Raw genomic sequence first — 20,875 nt, 5'->3', positions numbered from 1 at the left:
AATCAAGACAGGGCTAATGCATCCTTTAACTTTTGACCATTTTATTTATTGTGCAGATACAWACACACCCCTCAATGTGAGCAGGTTATTGGTCTGTCATTTCTTRTTTATGGTAATGAGTTCACTTTGGTTTAGTTTGTCAACTTTGCATCTATGTATGAAGCTGTAGATAGTCTTAATGAGTCCCATGAAGGTTATTAGGAGCAGAAAGTCTATGCACAATAAAGCAGGAAGAAATGATTCATGGGCTGTTTGCTTTCATGGCATCTCCAACAATGCTTGTGAAATATTTTGAGATCTTTAGATTAAAGCAGTCTTAATTTAAGTAATGACATGTAAATTTTATATATGTGATGACATGTATGCTCATAGAGATAGTGACTGATAGGCAAARCTCTGCATAAACCTCATATGTGATTGAGCTGTGAATATTCAGGCCAGTAATTATATACTATAAAAATAATATCCTTGAGATAATTAAAGATATCTCAATGACCTAATGAATCACAGAATAACTGAATTAGATATCTAACTTCTCAATTTCAAGCTCTTATTTTCTGTGCTACCCAGTGTGTGTTTTGATGGTTAATGACAGTGCTGTGCCCAAAGATTTTCAGAGCACAAGTGTGGCACAGTATGTTTCTGTACTGCAAAGACCTCTGTTTAAAAAAGTATTGCTAGTCAGGCTCCTCTCTCTGTACCTTCTTCTCATCTCCAAATTCACATAGGCCACCTAATCCCTGCTACTCCAGCGGGAGAAAATAGTGGTTCCAGTCAGGCTTTCACTTCATTCTTTTGCTATGCTTGTCCCTTTAAAGGTTTCTGTTCAAGTCACTGAGAAAACTTTATTGAGAAGATTCACACTGATCACTGAGCTTTGAGATCTTAAAAAAATAGTTGTACTTTCCTTTTCTTTCTTTTCTAAGGTCTAATAGTTGCTTATAAAAATTAATCTCAATTCAGGAGCTTGCTTTGGTTACAATTACAAGAGCCTTCTGCATGACTTGAGCTAATTAAAATTTTCATTAAAGTCTGAGCCATTGAAGCAAAGAGCCAATACATCATTTCTATCCACTTTACAATTTATATATTTTCAGCATCTAATAGCCTTCACAGGGATCATTCCATTCATTCATATGCCTCTTAGTAGTTATATTCTGGCCCATATTTCCAAAAATGGCCCCTATATTTGGCATAATTGTGGTGTTCTGGTCTCAAAAAGCCCATCCAGCAAAGTCCTCAGTGTATGTGCACATGTGGATTGAGTTCAGTTAGTTTGCTGAGATTTAAAATTTTCCAGTCACTGAAGGTAACTGCTTTTGAACATTTAGCCCCACTTTCTGATGTGTGTGATCACAAGATTCCTCTCTGATGTCTCAGAAGTTCTAAAGCTACTTGTATTATGTCAAATTAGGAATGTGGGGCCTATATTTCTCTTTGAGGGGCACCTCTTTTCCCAGACATCTCAGCCCCAAAACTTATTTGCATGGTGTTGACAAGGTATTGTACACTTGCAAATAGCAGCCCCTGAGATTTTATATTTTATGGGAAAAAATTAAGCACATGTATATACAAATACATGCTCTTTGGGTTTGTATGTATATATGTAGGAGGAGATGAATTCTACAGATCTGTGAATAAATGCTTCTCCATGAAGAGTGTTATCAGAGGAACAATTTCTTTTTTTTACAAGTTAGCTCAGGTTAAACATTGGAAATTATTTCTTCTTTTCCCTTTCCACCTACGTGGACCTCCAGCTRTATCTTCATACAGAACTGTTACACAGCTGTAATGAGAAAAAATGTAATTCACACTGAAACAGCTGTGAATCTTTAGTTTCCGTTTATTCTGATAAGCACTTGATTAATTTTCATGGMTGCCCCTCTGAGGGTAACTAAAGAAAAACTGAATTGATTTCAAATATATCTTACTATCCTTTCTATTTCTAATATCTGTGTTTAATGGATGACCAAGTGGATTGGAAGGTGTAGACAAGCTGAAGCTGGTTTTTAATCGAATATTTTCACTTCTTTTCAGTATACCTCTGCTCTGACCTATGATGCTGTTCAAGTGATGACAGAAGCTTTCCGTAATTTGCGTAAACAGAGGATTGAGATCTCCAGAAGAGGAAATGCTGGAGATTGTCTTGCAAATCCAGCTGTACCCTGGGGACATGGTGTAGAAATAGAAAGGGCATTGAAACAGGTAGCTTTCCTGGAGTGGATGCTGRGATGAGTGCATGTGTGAAGTTCTCTATGAATGCTTGAAAAAATCTTGCAGTCTCCTAACCTATCTGGATCTTGCTGGGAATAATGTGGAAGTGAAGTCCTCAGGAACCGCTAAGATAATATATTGCAAATGAAAATGACTCTAAAGTGAATGTTTTTGAAATATCAGTAATCATTTGTGGAATTAAAAACACGCTTTCGAGAAAGAAAAGACTTAATTATCCTACCACTTTCATCTTCATCTATTATAGGTTCAGGTGGAAGGGCTAACAGGAAATATAAAGTTTGATCAGAATGGAAAGAGAATCAATTTTACAATAAACGTCATGGAACTCAAAAGTACTGGTCCTCGGAAGGTAATTTGAATTGTCTTACAGTGTCTTTAAAGGTTTTACCATTCTAAACAATTGGTTAAGGTAGGTACTGAAACATTAAATTAATTAATATGTGAGTTGTGATAATATTTATTCATAATGTATTCTACAGTGGTCTTGCAGAAAGAAACAAACATATTTTATTTCTTTCTATCAAATATGAATTATTATTTCTGGTAAGTACTACATGAGTGCTTTCTTCTTAATTTTATGGATTAAACATTTCGCTTTCTGATCTGAGTTGCTAAATGTGAGCCAGCATTTGGAAACGTATGCTTCTGAAGGACAAAAGCTGGATACAGCATTTCAGTGATGTTTTTGTGAATGTGTTTGTCTTTCCATACTAATTTTGAATCTTGCAGGAAAAACCAGTTTATCATATCTTTCTAATCTGGAGTATTTCAATTTTACAATGTTTGATGTTGATACTAAAACCTGTCAATATGTGAATAAAAAATGGTATACCCATTTTAGACAAAGTAATTTGAACAAACGTCWTTAGTTCAATCTTTTTACTGTTGTAGTTTTTCATTACATAAATAGACATGCTTACAGTAGTAAATCCATAGCTGAAATAGTTCTCTGTGAGCACATGTCAAGGACATAATATTAACATGCTTTGCCTTTTCTAGTAAAGTTCATATTCACTAGTGTCTGTGCATCCTCTACACTCTCTTTAGATTGGATATTGGAGTGAAGTGGACAAAATGGTTGTGAATCCTCTTGACGGTCCTCTTGGAAACGAATCTTCAGGACTAGAGAATAAGACTATTATTGTCACCACTATTTTGGTAATTAATCTCCTACTTTGTCAGAAGACAGTCTGTCCGACAGTGATTTGTTTCTCGACATTGTTAGTTTAAATATACTGTCATTTTATTGTKTAAGGTTGTGAGCTGTTATTGTTATGTGATACATAATAAAATCTAAACATTAAGGAAGTGTATRTGATTCAGTATGCGATTTTGACCTGTAGAGGATGAATGGTCTCYGATTGAACATCCTGGAAAGTTACGTTTTTTAAACCTGAAGATAGAAACTAAATGCTTGTTTTCGAAGGAGAGGAACTTGGTGAGAGGAAGAACCATAGTATTAATTTTAGAGAATAGATTTTGACAAACAGCAAAGAAACTGATTCTTACATTTCAGGATTGTAGCTGCTATGGCTTGGTAAAGTGTAAAATAAAGCATTAGAAATTGTATTCTGGTTGTTTAGAAAATCGAATAGAATATTATTATAAAAGAGCATTTTTCTGTAAATTACACAGCTTATTTAGCAGTTTGGACAAGTTGTAGCTTAGCATGGAAATTTCTCTGGAAGCAAGAACAGTTCTGTAACAACTGAGMAAATACATTAATACAACTTATGACTCACCACCAATTTTGCTGATGATAAAACTTTAGTGCATAGTTATAGATACCTTACCTATTGTTTGTATAGCAATTTAATAAAAATATAGCCTTGAGAGCCTCGAGTGTTTTCCCAGGGAGAGATGTGGTTGTGAAATAGAAAATCATTTTCTTGTACAAGACAACAACAAAAGCAACTAAATACCTTTGCCTTCTTCCATCCAAACTATATGAGAGAAGGAAACTGATTTTGGAATTTACTCTTTCTTCTCTGAATGCGTAACTCCTGTTAACATTCATGGTCATTATTAACATACTTCTGGGAATCACTGTGCCTGTAAGTACTGTTATTTGTGTATGACTGTGGAGAATGCAGCTTTTAAATGTGTTACAAACATGTCACATTAATTATTAACAACTAATGTATACATAGCATGTATGATTCAGATGGTATCTGCTCTCTTTTTTCACATTAAAAAGGAATATTAATCTGTGAAATGTACAGCTTTAAAAAAAAGCTGGTGCACCTGTCTCTATCAAGTAGCTAAGGCAAATTCTTTCTGTGCAGGAGTCCCCATATGTCATGATGAAGAAAAATCACGAAATGCTTGAAGGAAATGATCGATATGAGGGCTATTGTGTGGACTTAGCTACAGAAATTGCTAAGCACTGTGGATTCAAATATAAGCTCACAATTGTTGGGGATGGCAAGTATGGGGCAAGGGATGCAGACACGAAAATCTGGAATGGGATGGTTGGAGAGCTTGTTTATGGGGTAAGAAAATTTTCTATAATAAAGCTATTAAAGATGGATAGAGTGGGATTTGGTTTCGTTTTCTCAGTAGAGTGTAGGGAAATTATCTAATTTGATAGAAAATAGTAATTTCTAATGGCAGTAAAATTTTGAAAGTACATTTTAAATGCAAATGAAGTTGGGGGGGGACATGAATGCATATTTCATCCTTCTGACCAGACGAAAAGCAAAGTACTTTGCTAAACTTTTAAATGCCATATGCTTTTAAAAGGGCATATATAAAAACAAAAGCTTGGAATACACCAACCATATGGCTATATGTATTTCAGTCTGAGTTTAACTAAAAATTTCTGAAATTCTCCACAGGATGTTCATGGTGAAACAAATGTTGCTGCTGTCTCTGCTGTCCTATTTTCTGTTTGTGAAAAGCCATAGAAACTAAACCATTTTTTTACTCTGTTCATTGCACTAGCTATTATTTGCTTTTTTTTCTTCCTTTACAGAAAGCTGATATTGCAATCGCTCCATTAACTATAACACTGGTGAGAGAAGAGGTGATTGACTTCTCAAAGCCCTTTATGAGCCTGGGGATATCCATAATGATCAAGAAGCCTCAGAAGTCCAAGCCAGGAGTGTTTTCATTTCTTGATCCGTTAGCATATGAAATCTGGATGTGCATTGTTTTTGCCTACATTGGGGTCAGTGTAGTTTTATTCCTGGTCAGCAGATTTAGCCCATACGAGTGGCACACTGAGGAATTTGAAGATGGAAGAGAAACGCAAACTAATGAATCAACTAATGAATTTGGGATATTTAATAGTCTCTGGTTTTCCCTGGGTGCCTTTATGCAGCAAGGATGCGATATTTCGCCAAGGTTGGTTACTCACTCATTTCAACTTTGTGCATTTTTGGTCTCAGCCATCTCAGCCAGAAGAGGTTCGTGGTGCATATATTTTCATTCTTGGAGAGAAATTAATTGCAATGCTTTTTTCCCTCCCTAAAGTCACAGAAGTGCTTGAAATAAAAGCACTTATCTGTGGCATAGGGTTGGGATGTAGCTGATCGATATTCTTGATGTCGATCATAGATTTTCCAAGGTGAAGTTATGTACACCATGAGGAGACTATAAAATGCATGAGGTTCACATCATTCCATGCCTTCTTGGAGGGGTACCGTGTTTTTGCTGCATATTCCCATTTTACAGTTGACAGTGCATATGGTTCACAACAACTGTAATGGGAAAAAGGGTAACACACAAGTCACGAACTACACAGGCAGCACTTTCCCTCTAGAACTCACTACATATCATAACATGGTTATTAACATACTCTATTCCCCAGGAGWGCCTTGAACTGAAATAAAAGTCCTGTGATGACTCTAATTTCATGTGGATAGTTGCAAAACACTGCTATTTTTCCATGGCCTAGTTTTAGAAAAGTCACAAAGGAAATTGCGAAAATGAATCTGAAGGTCCAGTTTTTAAGTACTTAATTCCTCATGGATTTTTGTCTACTTTATTAGGGACAACTGTAAAGCACTTAAGTTTTAATTCCTTTGCAGTTCATTAAATATTCTATTTCACTTGTGCACCTGTGGCTCTAGCCTTGATTCAGCAAAGTGGTAAGTAAGTAGGTAAATAGCTGCTTGCTGCTTCAAGGAAATAGAGTAACAATTTAAATAGGGCAGCCAGTTTAAGGAAATCAAACCAGAAGACTTAGTTAAAACTGCTTAGTATAATTACATTTCTTGTAAACATCCTGAAGTAAGAACAGGTCAGTCAGTTTCTAGTGAKTCTAGTGATTGGCGGTCAAAATAAATCATACCTAGGGAGCATTTATTAAATATAAGTCATGCATCCCAAAAGGCAGCAACTAATTTTCAAGTTGTTCTACTGCAGAAATAACAGCATTTATTGTGTGAGAACTTAAGCAATTCTATGTAAAGGTTCACAGTAGGAGATGCCAGCTTTTATGGTGAAAGATGCAATGCATTTGGCATGTAAAACAGTAAGAATTGTGTGAGAGAGACAAGACAGTGAAGAGGGCAAATTGCTTCAGGTCATGAGAAGTTGTGTTAATTTCACTCCTGTGGGGTTTTTGTATTGATTACACACTTCACAGTTGGAGTTGTCTGCTAGGTCACCTATTAGTACAGAATTATTTTTATTGAATCCAGGCTATAGTAGAATTATGATCCTTTTCTTGTTATCTTTATTGTTTTACTGGCTATGAAAATGCAATGGTTGTTTTGCATGGTTTGATAGCTTTTGAAAGGTAGTGTAATARTGATAGCAAATAGTCATCATAAAAGGTGCATGAAATTCAATTTTGGATATTCGATACTTAGTTTCAGTGAAACATTTACCTTTATTTCATTGCAAACATAATTTTTAGGAAGGTGGTTAGTTTGTATATTATCCATTTATTATAAAAATAGAAAATGGCTGAAAAACACTTGTTATTTCTGATTTTTCACCAAAACATTTCACTATGGAATTTGAACTGCTTACAGATGAATCAGAGTAAATATAAAAAGACTGTCTTCAGGTATCATTTTTGAAGTTAGATTTTGCTCTACTGCAGAATTATTTCCCTAATAAAAATGACAACCACTCTAAGACTTTTAGAGCAGACGAGTGGTGCTGAGTAAGACTGGGCTGCCTGGAAATGGTCTGTAATAGCAGTCCCTATGTTGCCTTATGGCTAGTAGAGGAACAAAAGAGCAGAATAATAATATTATGTGGTAATGATAACTTAGAGCGAAGTTTTTCTCTTTTTTTTTGAAGTGTGAGTGTGCTCTCAGTTCTGCCAGATCATACCTTTCTAAGTGCAAAATATGGTGCACAAATTTATGTGGCTGTGCACAGAAATTTTTATTTTTAATTCTTTTAGTGCTTAAAGATCTGGTAAATTAGGTAGTTCTAAAGTGTGGATTCATGTTAGCACATTTTTGAAACATTTCAAAATGTACATTAAAAAACTATTTATTTAACTGTGCCAGACTGGCTGGAGAAATGTTGGATACAAATGACATCCCAAGTAATTTTATTTGTAAAATTCAAGTGGGAGAATAATTTCTGGATTAGTATTGAGCTTATTCTTTTTTCTCAAAGTCAATGGCAACTTTTCTCACAGGTCATGGACTTTTGAAAATTATTGTCATTTGTGAAGTGTGTCATCAATACAATATAAAGTGCCATAAAGTTGGAGTTATTAAATACACAGTGATAGATTTTACCTAGCAAATCTGTAATATAATATATTCAGTATATTTTATTTGTAGAATTATTTTATATTCTAATTAACACCATTTCAAAAAAAGTGTGTGATGTTTTTTGAAAGGTGACAGAAAGCATGCTTGCATAATACATCTCACTTTAGGATGAGCTTGAAATAATTTCTTTTCTACTATGGTCCTTTTAATGACACATTTTGGACCTTATCTGACTTGATTTTCATGTAGCAAGAGTGAATAAGTGAGTCTGTTGTGACGAGGAGTAAATCTTTTAATGTCACAATTATGACAGAGATTTTATACAGTAGCAGTTGGAGAAAATAATTTGTCCAGAAATGGTTGCATTTGATTCTGTTCCTGGCTTGCTAAATCCACCTTGCATAGCTATCATTTTTGAATGTACATATATCTATATATAGTTATATCTGTATATATATTCTATGTCAGAACTAGTTTGTACTCTCATTCACAATACAGTGTGCTGGGTGAGTGATTCTTAATTTGTTTGCTTAATAAATAGAGGGACACACCAAGACATACCCAAGGTAATGCCCTAGCCCTAGACTTTCAGCTRCATTCACACTTCTGCCAAATAATTAAGCACATCTCAAATGATTATGTACTGCTTCCTATAATGTCTTGTTTGGAAACCAAGTAGTAATTCATTTCAACGTTTAAAGGATCGTGAAAAAAAAATGCCAAGTTCAAAAATAATGTAATATCAATATTTATCTTATATTAGTTTTCTATTATTGAAAGTTACTGAGTTGAGTTGTGTGCTTTATGCTGTTTTATATATTTTCTTGAGTTCTCTTTTCTTCTTTCTTCTTGAGCAGGAGAAGCAAAACACAGATCCATAAGAGCCCACCTGCTGCAGTTATAAACATCAAATTATTATTATTATTATTATTATTATTTTAAATATATTTTCTTCACCATTTTTCTGTATTATCACAGAAATTTTTCTGTATTATCACATGGATTGTTTCATGTCCAGTCATCAGTTTGTTAAATTCTTGTATCTTTCAAAAGTTGTGTGCACTTTATAGATACTCCCTGAGCAAGCTTTTCTTACGAATAATGCYAATTGTTTCTCAGTACAGACTGTGCACAGCAGCATAAGCCTTTGTTTTGTGGAAGTCAGTCTTTGTCTGAATGTCTTAGGAAAACAATCAAGGCACTTGATTTTAAAGTGCATATTGGTTTATCCAAAAGCAGTGTTTCACTGGTTTTGTTTGATCCTCATCATAATGTCACACAAAATCACTTCAGAGGGAATAAAAAGTTTGTGTTAAATATAGTACATTATGATGGGAACAGTTTCCTTCAAGGGTTGTCAAAACTTTGAAGAACTGGATCACTAAGTTYTCCCAAAAGTAAACATTGGAGTCCTGATTTCAGCAAAGTCCAGTGGAAATGCCTTGATTTCCCATCTAATGTGAATGCAGAGCTGGACTCTGAGATAGCCTGAAATGCTTCCCTATAGAATAATGCTTAGTTTGTGTAAAACTGATAACGTGTTCCTTTTTAGGACTTCCATTTCACTTTACAAATCCATTTCATACTTGTTACTAGATCCCTGTCGGGGCGCATTGTTGGAGGTGTGTGGTGGTTCTTTACCCTCATCATAATCTCATCCTACACGGCTAACTTAGCTGCCTTCCTGACGGTTGAGAGGATGGTGTCTCCCATTGAAAGTGCAGAGGATCTTTCCAAGCAAACAGAAATTGCTTATGGGACATTAGATTCTGGCTCCACTAAAGAGTTTTTTAGGGTAAGAATCTCTACTTTTTAGATTTGTTTTTTTTTAGATTGTTTTAAGTAGGTCTTCACTCATGTAAACGTGTTTTCCCTTGGCTTTATTAAAAGCTTGCTATGAGAGTGTTATTTTCACAGCTCAACTCACAAGTAAAAGTTTTTCTGTTTATTTGTAATTGTTGCATTTTATTATTTATATACAAATATAAGGGTCTTGATATAAATATGCAAAGTGAAATTACCTAAAAAAATACTCCACTACAGAGTGTAAAACAAGGTATGTTTGAAGAAGGGAGTTGATGTCATTTATTTTTTTAATATCTCTGCCGTATTTCAGGCGCTCCCAGAGTGAATAAGAACATGGGAAGGTGCACATTCACGGCTTAATAAGTATTCTACATGATTTTTCAAGGTTGCAGATAGGGAATAGGATATAATCCTGCTGGCTGCTGTAGAAAATACATGCCTGCTTTTGAAAACAGTTCTTCCTTGTATTTGTGTTACGTTAATGCCTTGRAAGCCTGTCAGTCCTCACCTTCTACCTCTGGGTACTGCAGTTTTAAAAATACATGAAACTTCCAATGTGTGAGTCTCAGGCTGCCCTTGAGACATCATCTAGAGCCTGATGAGATCTGTCCAGCAAATGAGTGAGAGACTAAGGCTGCTGACAAAAAATCCAGAACAGTCTTGCCTTGTCTGTGTGCCCTGAGTGTTTCTCACTGTATGAAGGAAGTGCATCTGAAGTACTAAAATAGAAAACGACTTCTTTTTTCATTTTTTTAGTGCATGATGTTACATTTAAGAAAATGTGTTTTAAAATAGTTGTAAATAATTCATTTACATTTCAAACATACACTAACATGAAATGAAGCAGGTTCTCATGGCTATTTCTTACAGCTATTTATGTGTAATTAGATCAGTAACTGCTAGATTATGGTTTTCACTGGATCCAGTAATGCATACTTAACTGGTAATGGACTAAATAGGAAAACACGTTTGTCTCAGCTGTAGAAATTTTCTGATTTGAGGATAGGTTCAGTAATAATACCTTCTGCTGATTGCATTTTGATAAATCAAAACTAACACTGGTGTGTAATCTAGCRAAAAATGAGCCTGGGTTTGTGCTAAGAGTGTTTAGAAACATTTAGAAGCACACAGGCATGTTTCTGGTTTTGTAAACATAAACCTTTTAGAACATGGCTGTCCTGGGGATTGAATGWGAATTAACAATAGGTCACTTCTTTTGAATAGTTTCTCTTCAGAGATTTTTACGCGTTTCTTTTTTAAACAAAAAATGTGTGCATGTGCTTGMATTAGTATCTAGTTGTATATATTTCCACTATTACACAACTGGTGTTCCTGGTGATTGCTTGAGCATTAAAAACTTATGTTTGTAAAAATTAGGTAGGGGCTTTGTCAGGGCATATTCTTTATCTTTGGTTAAGTTATCTTTGGCTCTGCACAAGCAAAACCTTCATGTTCTCTAGAAATTTCTACTCAGCGATTTCTATCATAAGTGTGTACATTATGTGCAAAACTTTTTAGCCTGATGCCTCTGTCTACTCTTTGCTAAAAATCATTTACATTTGTCCAGTTACTTTTCAAGAAATAACAACTGTCAGAAATTCTTTTTAAGAGGCGTGAAACTCAAGGTTCAAGAATGAACTACTCTTTCTGCTGAAGGTAATGTGAAAGGAATCTCTAGCACAAAGGAGACTAAAATTTCACCTGGAGTATATCGGTATTCTGACTGGATTGAATGTGTGATTTTTATATGACATGAAATTAGCACTCAGGTTCTGGGAAGAGCTGAAAACTTGAGTATATTTCTAGCAACAAGCTAAAAYAGTCTGGCTTCTGCTCTGTAACTCTCAAGAATTAAAAAAAACATGTAGGGTTTTTCAGTTAATCTGCTTTCTCTTAGAAGTTTGTTTCCTTGTGATGGAATCTGTACTGAGTCTTTGCTAATGGAGCCCTAATTCCTGGGGCAGCTCAAAATAAAGGATAGTGTGTGCTAGGGATGAGAACAGGACACTGCATTATCTTTGCTACTAAAATGTGTTTTGTGATAATACTTTACACAATTRAAAAATAGCTGTTTTGCAGTATTTTTCAAAAAAGAATTCTCAGCAATTGCCTAGGTAGTGAAAGTTAGTTAAAAAATCCTGTTCTGAATAGCTGAACGCATATGCATGCGATGTTAATTGAAAGGGGTGGGGTCAAGCCTTTTTCCAGCTCCTGTGACTGCTCATCCCATGTCCTACAGACAGCAGGCGTGCAAGCTAGTCCATATCACTTGACTTGGGAATAACATCCTTTTACATTCTGAAAATCCTGACAGAAGAMTGTCTTGCCTTTGCACTTTACCTTAATTTAGGTAGGCACTCCCTAGCTTCAAAGATATTATGGACCAGGAGGAGATAATTTTTGCCAACAGTGTGTAGAGCATCAGTTGGCATTACATCAAGAAACATAAGGGATGAAAAACCACTGTACTTTGGTGTTTCTAGTGCTGCTTTAAGATGAGAAGCAGAAGCTTGGTATATCCTACATAGGAAATATCAGTGTAAAAATAATGCATTTTAAAGTATTTTTAAAAGTAAAAAGGTGGCAGATAAAAAGTAATGATACTGCTTTGCTGAGCAGTACACATCAGCAAGATTCTAATACTTGTAGGTAATTTTATAGATGCAAGTCTATAGAGTCAGAATTTTTTACTTTAATGGCAGATCTGTCAGGTCTCTGTAAATACCAGAAAGTGTAGTAGTTTTTCTCAGGAAATCACAAAGTCGGTATTAGCAGAGCTGCAAGTACAATACAAGTCTAAGCACCTCTGTTCCACTGAGTYGGGATATTTATCACTTCTGGTATTTGCTAGGGCCTCTGCTTTATATAGTACTTGTAGAGTTCTTAGTGCAACTGAAAGCCTAATCAAAAGTATATTTTACTTTGCTGTTGCATTTTCTCTTGGTTTATGGGCAAAACAACAAAGTATATGTGGCCATGGTTTTCCCAAAGTGCATCATGTTTCTCAAATCAGTAGTGGATTGAAGTGAGAATGCAAATAAATCTGCAAGTACAGCTGGGAAGATTTAGGAGACATTTTAACTGGTCTTGTGCAGGTGCATCATCTCTGATTGTTGTATCACAGGTGCTACTTGATGGAGAGGTAAATGGTGGGCAGTGAAATGTCACTCTGCTACATCCTAGTGACRCTGTCCAGTCACACACAGTCTTTGCCTTCTGTGATTTCTTAGTTGGCTTGTGCATTAGCCAGGACTCATAGTTGAACTTTGAAGGGGAAAGAAGTCACTACCCCAAGAAGACAGTGTTCTGCTCAGCTGCCACTGCAGAAGTTGATTTTAAAGCTTTATCTATTTGTGTTAGTTCCTGAAGTTGCCTGACTTACTTTCATGGGCTACGGTGCTGGAAGAAAGAATCAAAGTAAGTATGCAGACATTTGTTGGAACATTTCCATGCTTTCCTCCTACTTGAAGGCATATTGAAAATTAAAGTGATACAATGAGAACAAGTTAATTATTTTTACAATTCAGTCATATTTTTGCTGTATGCCTGGCTCTGTTCATTAAAGATATGTACAAACCAGATAGACAAGAGAAATCAATCATCCTACCTTTTCTTGCACTTCAGAAGATGAATTTTAACTAGTCCTATATGTCAGGTAATAAGGCTCTCAAAAATTATGTGCAGAGCAATAATTTGACTAATTTGCTTTCTCTCTGCATTAGTTTTTATTTAAAATCTCTTCATATGTACCTATTTTTGAACCAACAGTGTGACATGGACACACCAATCTTTTTCATTGTAAGTGTTTGGGTGGCCTTTAAGAATAGATCCTCTGTCAAAATAAAAGCAAGCAGAAGTGCTCCATAACAAAGAAGTGTGCTTTGACTTTCCCTGAKAAGACTGTTCAAGAGTTGCTTATTCTTGCTTAAGAGGCAAGTTTACAGAATGAAAAGTTGGATGTTGGAAACAAGCTGGAAGATTGTAATCGTTACAATCTTGTGGAGAAATCCTCTCACACAGTGGAAAGCCAACAACAGACAAAATGCTGACAAGACCACTTGAGTCATTTCTCCTGAGAAAGTGTTGTCTGTTGGGAGGCAGAGAAAATTTGACTTGAAGGAAAATAGTAGTGTCTTTTCTGAGTGTCTTCAATACAGTCCAGTGACTCTAGTTTTATAAGTATTTTGAAATACTTTTTAATTTGTAAAAGTTTTTAAGTCAACAATTGCATTACAAGAGGATATGCAATAAAATACACAGTGGTCTATGAACCTCAGTCTGTCTTCATGCACATMAAAATATTGAAATTTCTAAAAAAAAATTTTAAAAAACAACCAAAATCACAGGAAATCTTTAAAACCAGTGAGAAGAAAAGAAACACGATTTTTTGAAATTAAATTGAAGTAAAAAACTATGAATCATACCTCAGCCTCAATTTTTGAAGTTTGAGATGTAAAAGAATTAATGAACATCCATTTCCAGAGTTTAATTTTGACTAGCTCCACAGCAGGCTCTGAGAGGTGCAGGAATCGAAAAACACAACTATGAAATAGCCTGTAATGTTTACCATGGATCCTGCTTGATACCTCAAGYGGCAGAGAGGGTGTGGGACTGGCACTTCTTGGATTTGTAAAGTAGATGTGGTTGAAGAGTGCAAATTTGGCTCTTTAGTTTGACAGGAGAAAATGGTCCATAGCTGAAACAGTGAGGAGAGTCACTTCTGAGCACTGAGTTAGTGCAAGGACTGCCTCTGCATCCAATAGGRTATTACTGATGAGATGTTTCTACTCTGCTGTGATACAGAGGGTTCAAGTGATTAATTTTCACTTGTCTCTTGTTTTTTGAGGTCTTTGCATCTGGACAACACAGAAGATTTGATTTAGGCCCTTTTGAAAGTTATTTTGAAAGAATGCAGGGATCAGTACTTCCTTTTTTTCCTCAGGGAATCTCTTAATTATTTTTCAGGTTTTTTTTTTTTTTTGGTCTGTCCACATTATCCTTGCTGTTGTTAGAAATATCTTTTATTTTCCAGCCTGCATGTATTTATAGTAGTTTATCCTCAATTGTTACAGTACATTAATAATTATTATGTAGATTTTTTTTCTTCTCAGTGTTTATTTTCCTGATGCATTAATCCTGAATGAGCAGAAGTGTACTTTGTTTGCCATCCAAGGTCTCAGTTTGTTTTGTACAAAGGCATTAATGTTTCTTTATCTTTTCTGGAAATAATTTTCTCCCAATTCTATCACACTGTTTTCTGGTAACCATTTTGATCACAGTGACAGATCTGTGTTTCTTTTGTTTTTATCAACTGATGATCTCCAATTTTATTGCAGATTTTTTCATTGGTCCCAAATTGCTTCATCATGCTTTTGAACTAGAAAGTTTCATTTCATTTCTATCATTCTAGTGATCAGAATTTTCCACTTCTCATATGTAATAAATAAATAATTTTCCATTGTCTGTGTTTTGACATCCCAATTTCCTTTCCTACTCATCATAATCGCTTCTGTCTTGCAATGTTTTCACTTTAAAATGTCATCTGAAGCTGTGCCTGCTGTGCAGTACTTACAAAAACTCCAAAAGAGAAGTAGTTTGAATGCTTTTTCATTCCTCAGTCCAGGCAGAATGTTTATGGTTCTGGACTCCAGGACCAGCATCTGCAGTTCTCAACAAAGTTATAATTGCTTGAGAAAGTGCTTTTGTGTTTTGGGATTTAGTTTATGCCCCCTCCCCCAGTGTGGGTGCAGTAAGTTCTCCTTTTGCATCCATMTTGATMATCTCTTTTTCTGTACCTTCATTCTTGTTAGAGTGGTTTGGGTTGGAAGGGACYGTACAGATCATCCAGATCCAATCTGTGCCGTGGGCACAGACACCTTCCACCAGACCAAGTTGCTCAGAGCCACATGCAACCTGGYCTTGAACAGCTCCAGGGATGGGGAATCCAAATGTCAAGTGTTCCAGTCTTCCTTTACATTAATTTCATCAGAAACAAGTCTAAAGTATATGTTTAGATTGTGTGGATTGTCTTTGTTCTCTGCATTTCTTCATACCACAGAGCAGATAAACTTTCCTTTCTGGAATTCTCTTTTTCACTTGTGAGGTTTTAAAACCTGCTGTTGTTTGCTGGATTTTTTTCAGTTCACAATATRCCACATACTGTTTCCGCTTTGTTTTTAGCTTTCATCTAAGGAAATTGAGATCCTGCTTGCAAATCTGCACTTGTATTACAGTGATGTTGCAAAGCTGTAGCAGTAGGTGCCACAAYATGACTGTAATACAGTTGTCACTATCAGTCGGTTTCTTATTCTTAAGTTAATTCTAGGAGTGGACAGCAGACTGTCCTTGTCATCAGCACTTCAGAATTATAGAAATTAGTTTTTTGTGACATTTATCTGAGTTTTTGAAGGAATGGCATTGGAATGATAGCTTTGATTTTATGAGTCTGCTGAATGATGGGGAGGAATTATGATTCTGAGGAAATTAAAATTAKGAAATCTCAGAGGAGGAATCATTTCAGCAGGTTTTTTAATGTCAGTTCAATTATTTGGGAACATACCTTTATGAGACCAGGCCTTGATCACTTAACACTTTAAATCACATGGAGAATGTGATGATTATATGAAGTCATTGTCTTGCACATTTTTTGAGAAAATTATATGAAGTACACTTTTGAGGAATTATTTCAAGAAGTAGAATGTTTCAGATTTTTTATTAGTAAGACCAAATATATTAAAGATACTTTTGGTAGCTCAATTAAGTAATGGAAACTGAAAAGTCATAAAACTGCATCTTAAGAAAGGATGTGATTAATTTTTACCATTACTGAACAAATATATCAATATATTAAAAAATTTAGAACTTCCTTTTATTTGAACTCTCATTCACCTTATGTATTCACCCAGTATAAACAAGGGTGTTTTAAAGCACTTAATCTGTAGTTAATTTTAAAGAATGAAAAAAATAGTCCTGTTCTTTTCTGTGGGTTTTTTTTTGTCTATTAATATTTGATTTACTGACTAAATTAGCAAGCTTTGGGGTTTGCTACACTTTTAAGCTACTGGTGACAAGACCATTTCCTGTCCTTTTGTTCARTACAGAAGGTCAACAAGATGGTTTCTCAAATATGTTTGAGAATTGGAGATCTGTTCTTGCAGGACAAGATCATCATCTAGTAGAACGTTAGTAGTGTGAGGAGCTATTTCTGTCAATGGCATACTAATTTCAGCACCCCAATTTTAAGAATAATAGGTCTTTGAATGTCAAAATAGAAAAGTTATCTGATGACCCACAAAATAAAGTTAATTAATTTGATAAAGCTTTGCATAAATTAATTTCCTATTTCGTTTCTTAATGAAGGTAGTATTCTACATTTGAATTGGATATGTACTTTGTAATAATAAATTTTAGATATAAAATTATGATTATATATGGAATCATTAATATTTAATGGTTTATTCTAGTTATATCCTCATAATTTTAAAAGTTTATATAATGAATTTTCTATTTTGGGGTGGGTTTTTTTGGTTTTTGGGTTTGGGGTTTTTTTGTGGGTTTTTTTTGGTTTTTTGTTTTGGTTTGGGTTTGGGTTTTTTTTGTTTGGTGTTTTTGTTTGTGAGAATTTTATGTTGTGGTATTTTGTGGGGTTTTTTTGTTTTTATTTTTGGTAAATTTTTTTTGTAGTCAAAAATGCCCAGTGGTGACATAGTACTAAAAAAAAAAATGTCAGTTCCCAGGGCATTTTCATATCACTGTATTGTTGTGGAAGTCTTAAATAAGAGGACAAAAAATGCTCAGTGTGAGTTTTAAGGTCTTGTACTGTCATGTTAGTGTTGATYGTAATACCAAAATGATAATTAGATTTTAACATTTCATGTATACACTGGAGTGTCACCTTGCAATAGCAATCAGCCACAGTAATTAACAGCAATGCAGATCATTTGCATACCCCTGCATTATTGCAGTCATCAGGGCAGTCTAGAAGGGTTCTSTTATTTGTAGAGCATGATTGCAAGTTGTGATTTTCACAGAGCACTGCTGTCCTGCCAGGTTTTTTTATGGTGTGTTTGAATTAGGATGTGTACATGTGCTTTTTTAAACTATCCAATAAAGTGGGCTTTATGAGTGTGTGTGTGTGTGTGTGTGTGTACACAGAATGCTAGATGGCCTCTTAACATTGCCATTTTCCACATTTTTAGCTCTACCTTTCAAATAAAAGACAAATTCTGAAAATAATGAAGGAATAAAATGGCGCAGGTCTGAAAAGAAAGTGTTTTACTAAATGAAATGTATTACTGAATATATCGTGTAGCAATATAAACAACAGTTTAGAAGTGACCCTCATTTCCTACAGTGTGGCTCACTGCTCTTATTTTGTAGGAGTCTAGGTAGGGATCCAGGCTCTGATTGTGTGAATTCCAGTGTAAAGTTTTTCAGTGTTCATGGCTGCAGAGGACTAGTCATGGCAAATTCTGAGTGTTATTTTCTGGTGACAGGATGTCTTGCAGATTTTCAGTTTTGTGATTCCTGGGTCAGATATTCCTACCTYCATCCATACAGCAAGGGCCCTGTGAGCCATCTAGTGGGAGGTTTATTCTTAACACTTGACCATTTGGGAAACCTGTTCTTTGTGACCTTTTCCTGTTAAGCTGCCCAGCTGATTGTAGACAGTGATGGTTTACTTTGTGAACTGGCTCTTCAAAAATAGTGCAATATGTAATTTTTTAGGATTCTCCTAGTTTTTAGGATGGTATGTTTTGGGATCTTTTGGAAGGCAAAAAACAATGTGTATGCAATATGGTAGGTGCTCCAAGAATCTGAGAAACTCATTATGCCTTCAGCGCAGTTACTTTTCTGTTATAGTTATTCTTCTGACATTCTGATTATGCTGAATATATCCAAGGCTTTTGGTATATATGGGTACACTGAGTAACAGGTTAGAGTATGCAACAACTGGTCTGCAGGAGAACTTTCAAAAAGCCCACTGTGACAATGTATATGTAGATTATGGTAATATTTGGAAAATTTAGATGTTAGAAAAATTTTAGTGGGTTTTGGTACTGCCAGAGCCTTTCATACTAATAGACATACAGACACCATGGAGCCTCAAAATCATCRCAGACTGCATTTCTGGACGTGAAAACCACGGTAAGTCTGGGAAAGTGCTCATCCTGTACCACAAGAACAGTGAAGCCTTGGGAGATTAGTAAGGACATTACTGATGCTTTTATACTTAATTGTTCATTTTTGAATGGTGTCATTATAGATGTTAGAGAAGAATTGCAGTTTTGAAGTGTAAGTTATGTTTTTAATTGAGAAATGCATCTGATACATTTTATCACAGTACAGATTTAGTGTGTTAGCACATAAACCAGTAATATCTGACCTTAATTTGTCATGTGTCCTGTTGTACCTGCTGTTTCTGCTTCCCTTCTGGTGGCATCTGAGTGGCGAGCTGTTTTCCTCTTTTTTTCCAGGTTAAAAAATAACAATCAGTTGGTAGTTAAAACTGCCAATTATAGTTATAACTACCAATTGGTTAAAGCAAAAGAGGTTACTTCAGGTAAAAATATTTCTGAAGAAAAACCCTCACCTGTTGAGCTGAGTTGGAGAGGCACGTGGAGTATTAGAACAACCTTGAACCAGGTGCCTCACTGTTAATGTTCCCTTCGGCTTTCATGGCAATTTTAGTTTCCTCTGTGGAGCAATCTGAAGTTTTCTAGTGCCACTGACACATTTCAGCTCTCTTGTTTGCATAATGCACAGCTGCAGAGCTGCAAAAAAGACCATCTTGTTTGAGTGGGAACTCCTGAATAACATTTTGCTGAAGCTTGAACACAGACCTTATCTTTTAATCTGGCACACCTGTTATAAAGTGGAAGTAGCACTGTTTGTTTCAAATCTTTAACATTCATGTCAAAAATAATAAAAAAAAATAGTGACAGCATTAATAGAAAAAGAGAATGTATGTGCTGCTTTCTTTCAACGTTGGATAATAAACGTGTCTAAAAAATGACATAATCATATTTTCCCAGGTGTGCTTTTGCTGTCCACATAAAGGTTAGTTAATTAGGCTTCATATTGTCTCCACAGAGATCTAAAATTGCAGTATTTGATAAAATGTGGACCTATATGAAAAGTGCAGAACCATCTGTGTTTGTGAGGACTACAGCAGAAGGGGTAGCTCGAGTACGGAAGTCCAAAGGAAAATATGCCTACTTGCTGGAGTCAACCATGAATGAGTACATCGAACAAAGGAAACCCTGTGACACCATGAAAGTTGGTGGGAATTTGGATTCCAAAGGCTACGGCATCGCCACACCAAAAGGATCTTCATTAAGGTGGGTGGAATAGTATAACAATATGCTAAATGTTGTTATAGTATCCCACCTACCCTGATGTATCTTTACTGAAGTCTATGGTTTGTATGAGGATATGAGGTAACTCAAACATTACATTTCAAACACTATTATCGAAATGAAAGTGCCTATGGTGACAGTATTGACAAGTGTTTGGATACTTCCTTAAATTTCTTGCAGGTTTTCTAACCATGTAAACATTCATTTTATTATTATTATTTAAACATTCCAGTTTTAAGGATTGTTTTCTTATTTCTTTTCCTTTTTTTTTAGATTTGCTTTTCACGTTACTAGCTTATAGTGTGAGTCTGTTTCCTCATACCTTGTAGAAAACGCCGCTCTGCTCATGAAACTAAAACCGAATGGCTGCATTTGAACAGTAAACCAGAGTAACTAACAAAATGTGCCATTGTTTAAAGAGGGCTTTGTTTCGGGGAGAGGATAATGCACTATGAATTTCTTTGCACACATCTCTTTACTATGTAGTTAACTCTTTGTATTCCTATTTTGTTGTTTTTTTAGTGGAGTCACATTCAAGACACTGTTATTTGTTTGTTGTGGATGTGAGTACATTGCTGTAGAATATAGAACTCCCCATATTAGCACTCTTTCCTTTCTTTTCTTTTTTTTATGCTCTACCACCTTACCCAAAGATTCAGACCATTAGTTGTCCATAGAGTATCCAGTACCACTGACTGTTGTGGCCGTTATCCCACCTCTTTTTTTGTGATGAGAGTTGCCACAGAGGCAAAAGCAAAAACATACAAAAAAAGAAAAAGAAAAAAAAAAAAA

The 20,875-nt window shown here is 35.3% G+C and overlaps 1 protein-coding gene across 7 annotated transcripts in view; it reads left to right on the top strand.

Annotated features, from left to right (window-relative positions):
• GRIA2 (glutamate ionotropic receptor AMPA type subunit 2) overlaps window positions 1-20,875 on the top strand; it is an 84,709-nt gene that overhangs the window by 60,748 nt on the left and 3,086 nt on the right. For all 7 annotated transcript variants that reach the window (XM_057375799.1, XM_057375807.1, XM_057375790.1 and 4 more), the window contains exons 7-13: window positions 2,038-2,205; window positions 2,480-2,584; window positions 3,283-3,393; window positions 4,521-4,727; window positions 5,210-5,580; window positions 9,516-9,714; window positions 19,818-20,065. In XM_057375799.1, coding sequence (XP_057231782.1) covers window positions 2,038-2,205; window positions 2,480-2,584; window positions 3,283-3,393; window positions 4,521-4,727; window positions 5,210-5,580; window positions 9,516-9,714; window positions 19,818-20,065 — 1,409 coding nt within the window. The remainder of the gene's footprint in view (window positions 1-2,037; window positions 2,206-2,479; window positions 2,585-3,282; window positions 3,394-4,520; window positions 4,728-5,209; window positions 5,581-9,515; window positions 9,715-19,817; window positions 20,066-20,875) is intronic.

This window comes from Malurus melanocephalus, unplaced genomic scaffold, assembly GCF_030028575.1.
Source record: "Malurus melanocephalus ecotype Western Australia unplaced genomic scaffold, MMel_1.1 scaffold_9, whole genome shotgun sequence".
Lineage (NCBI taxonomy): Eukaryota > Metazoa > Chordata > Aves > Passeriformes > Maluridae > Malurus > Malurus melanocephalus.
This window is presented reverse-complemented; position numbering and strand designations above follow the sequence as displayed.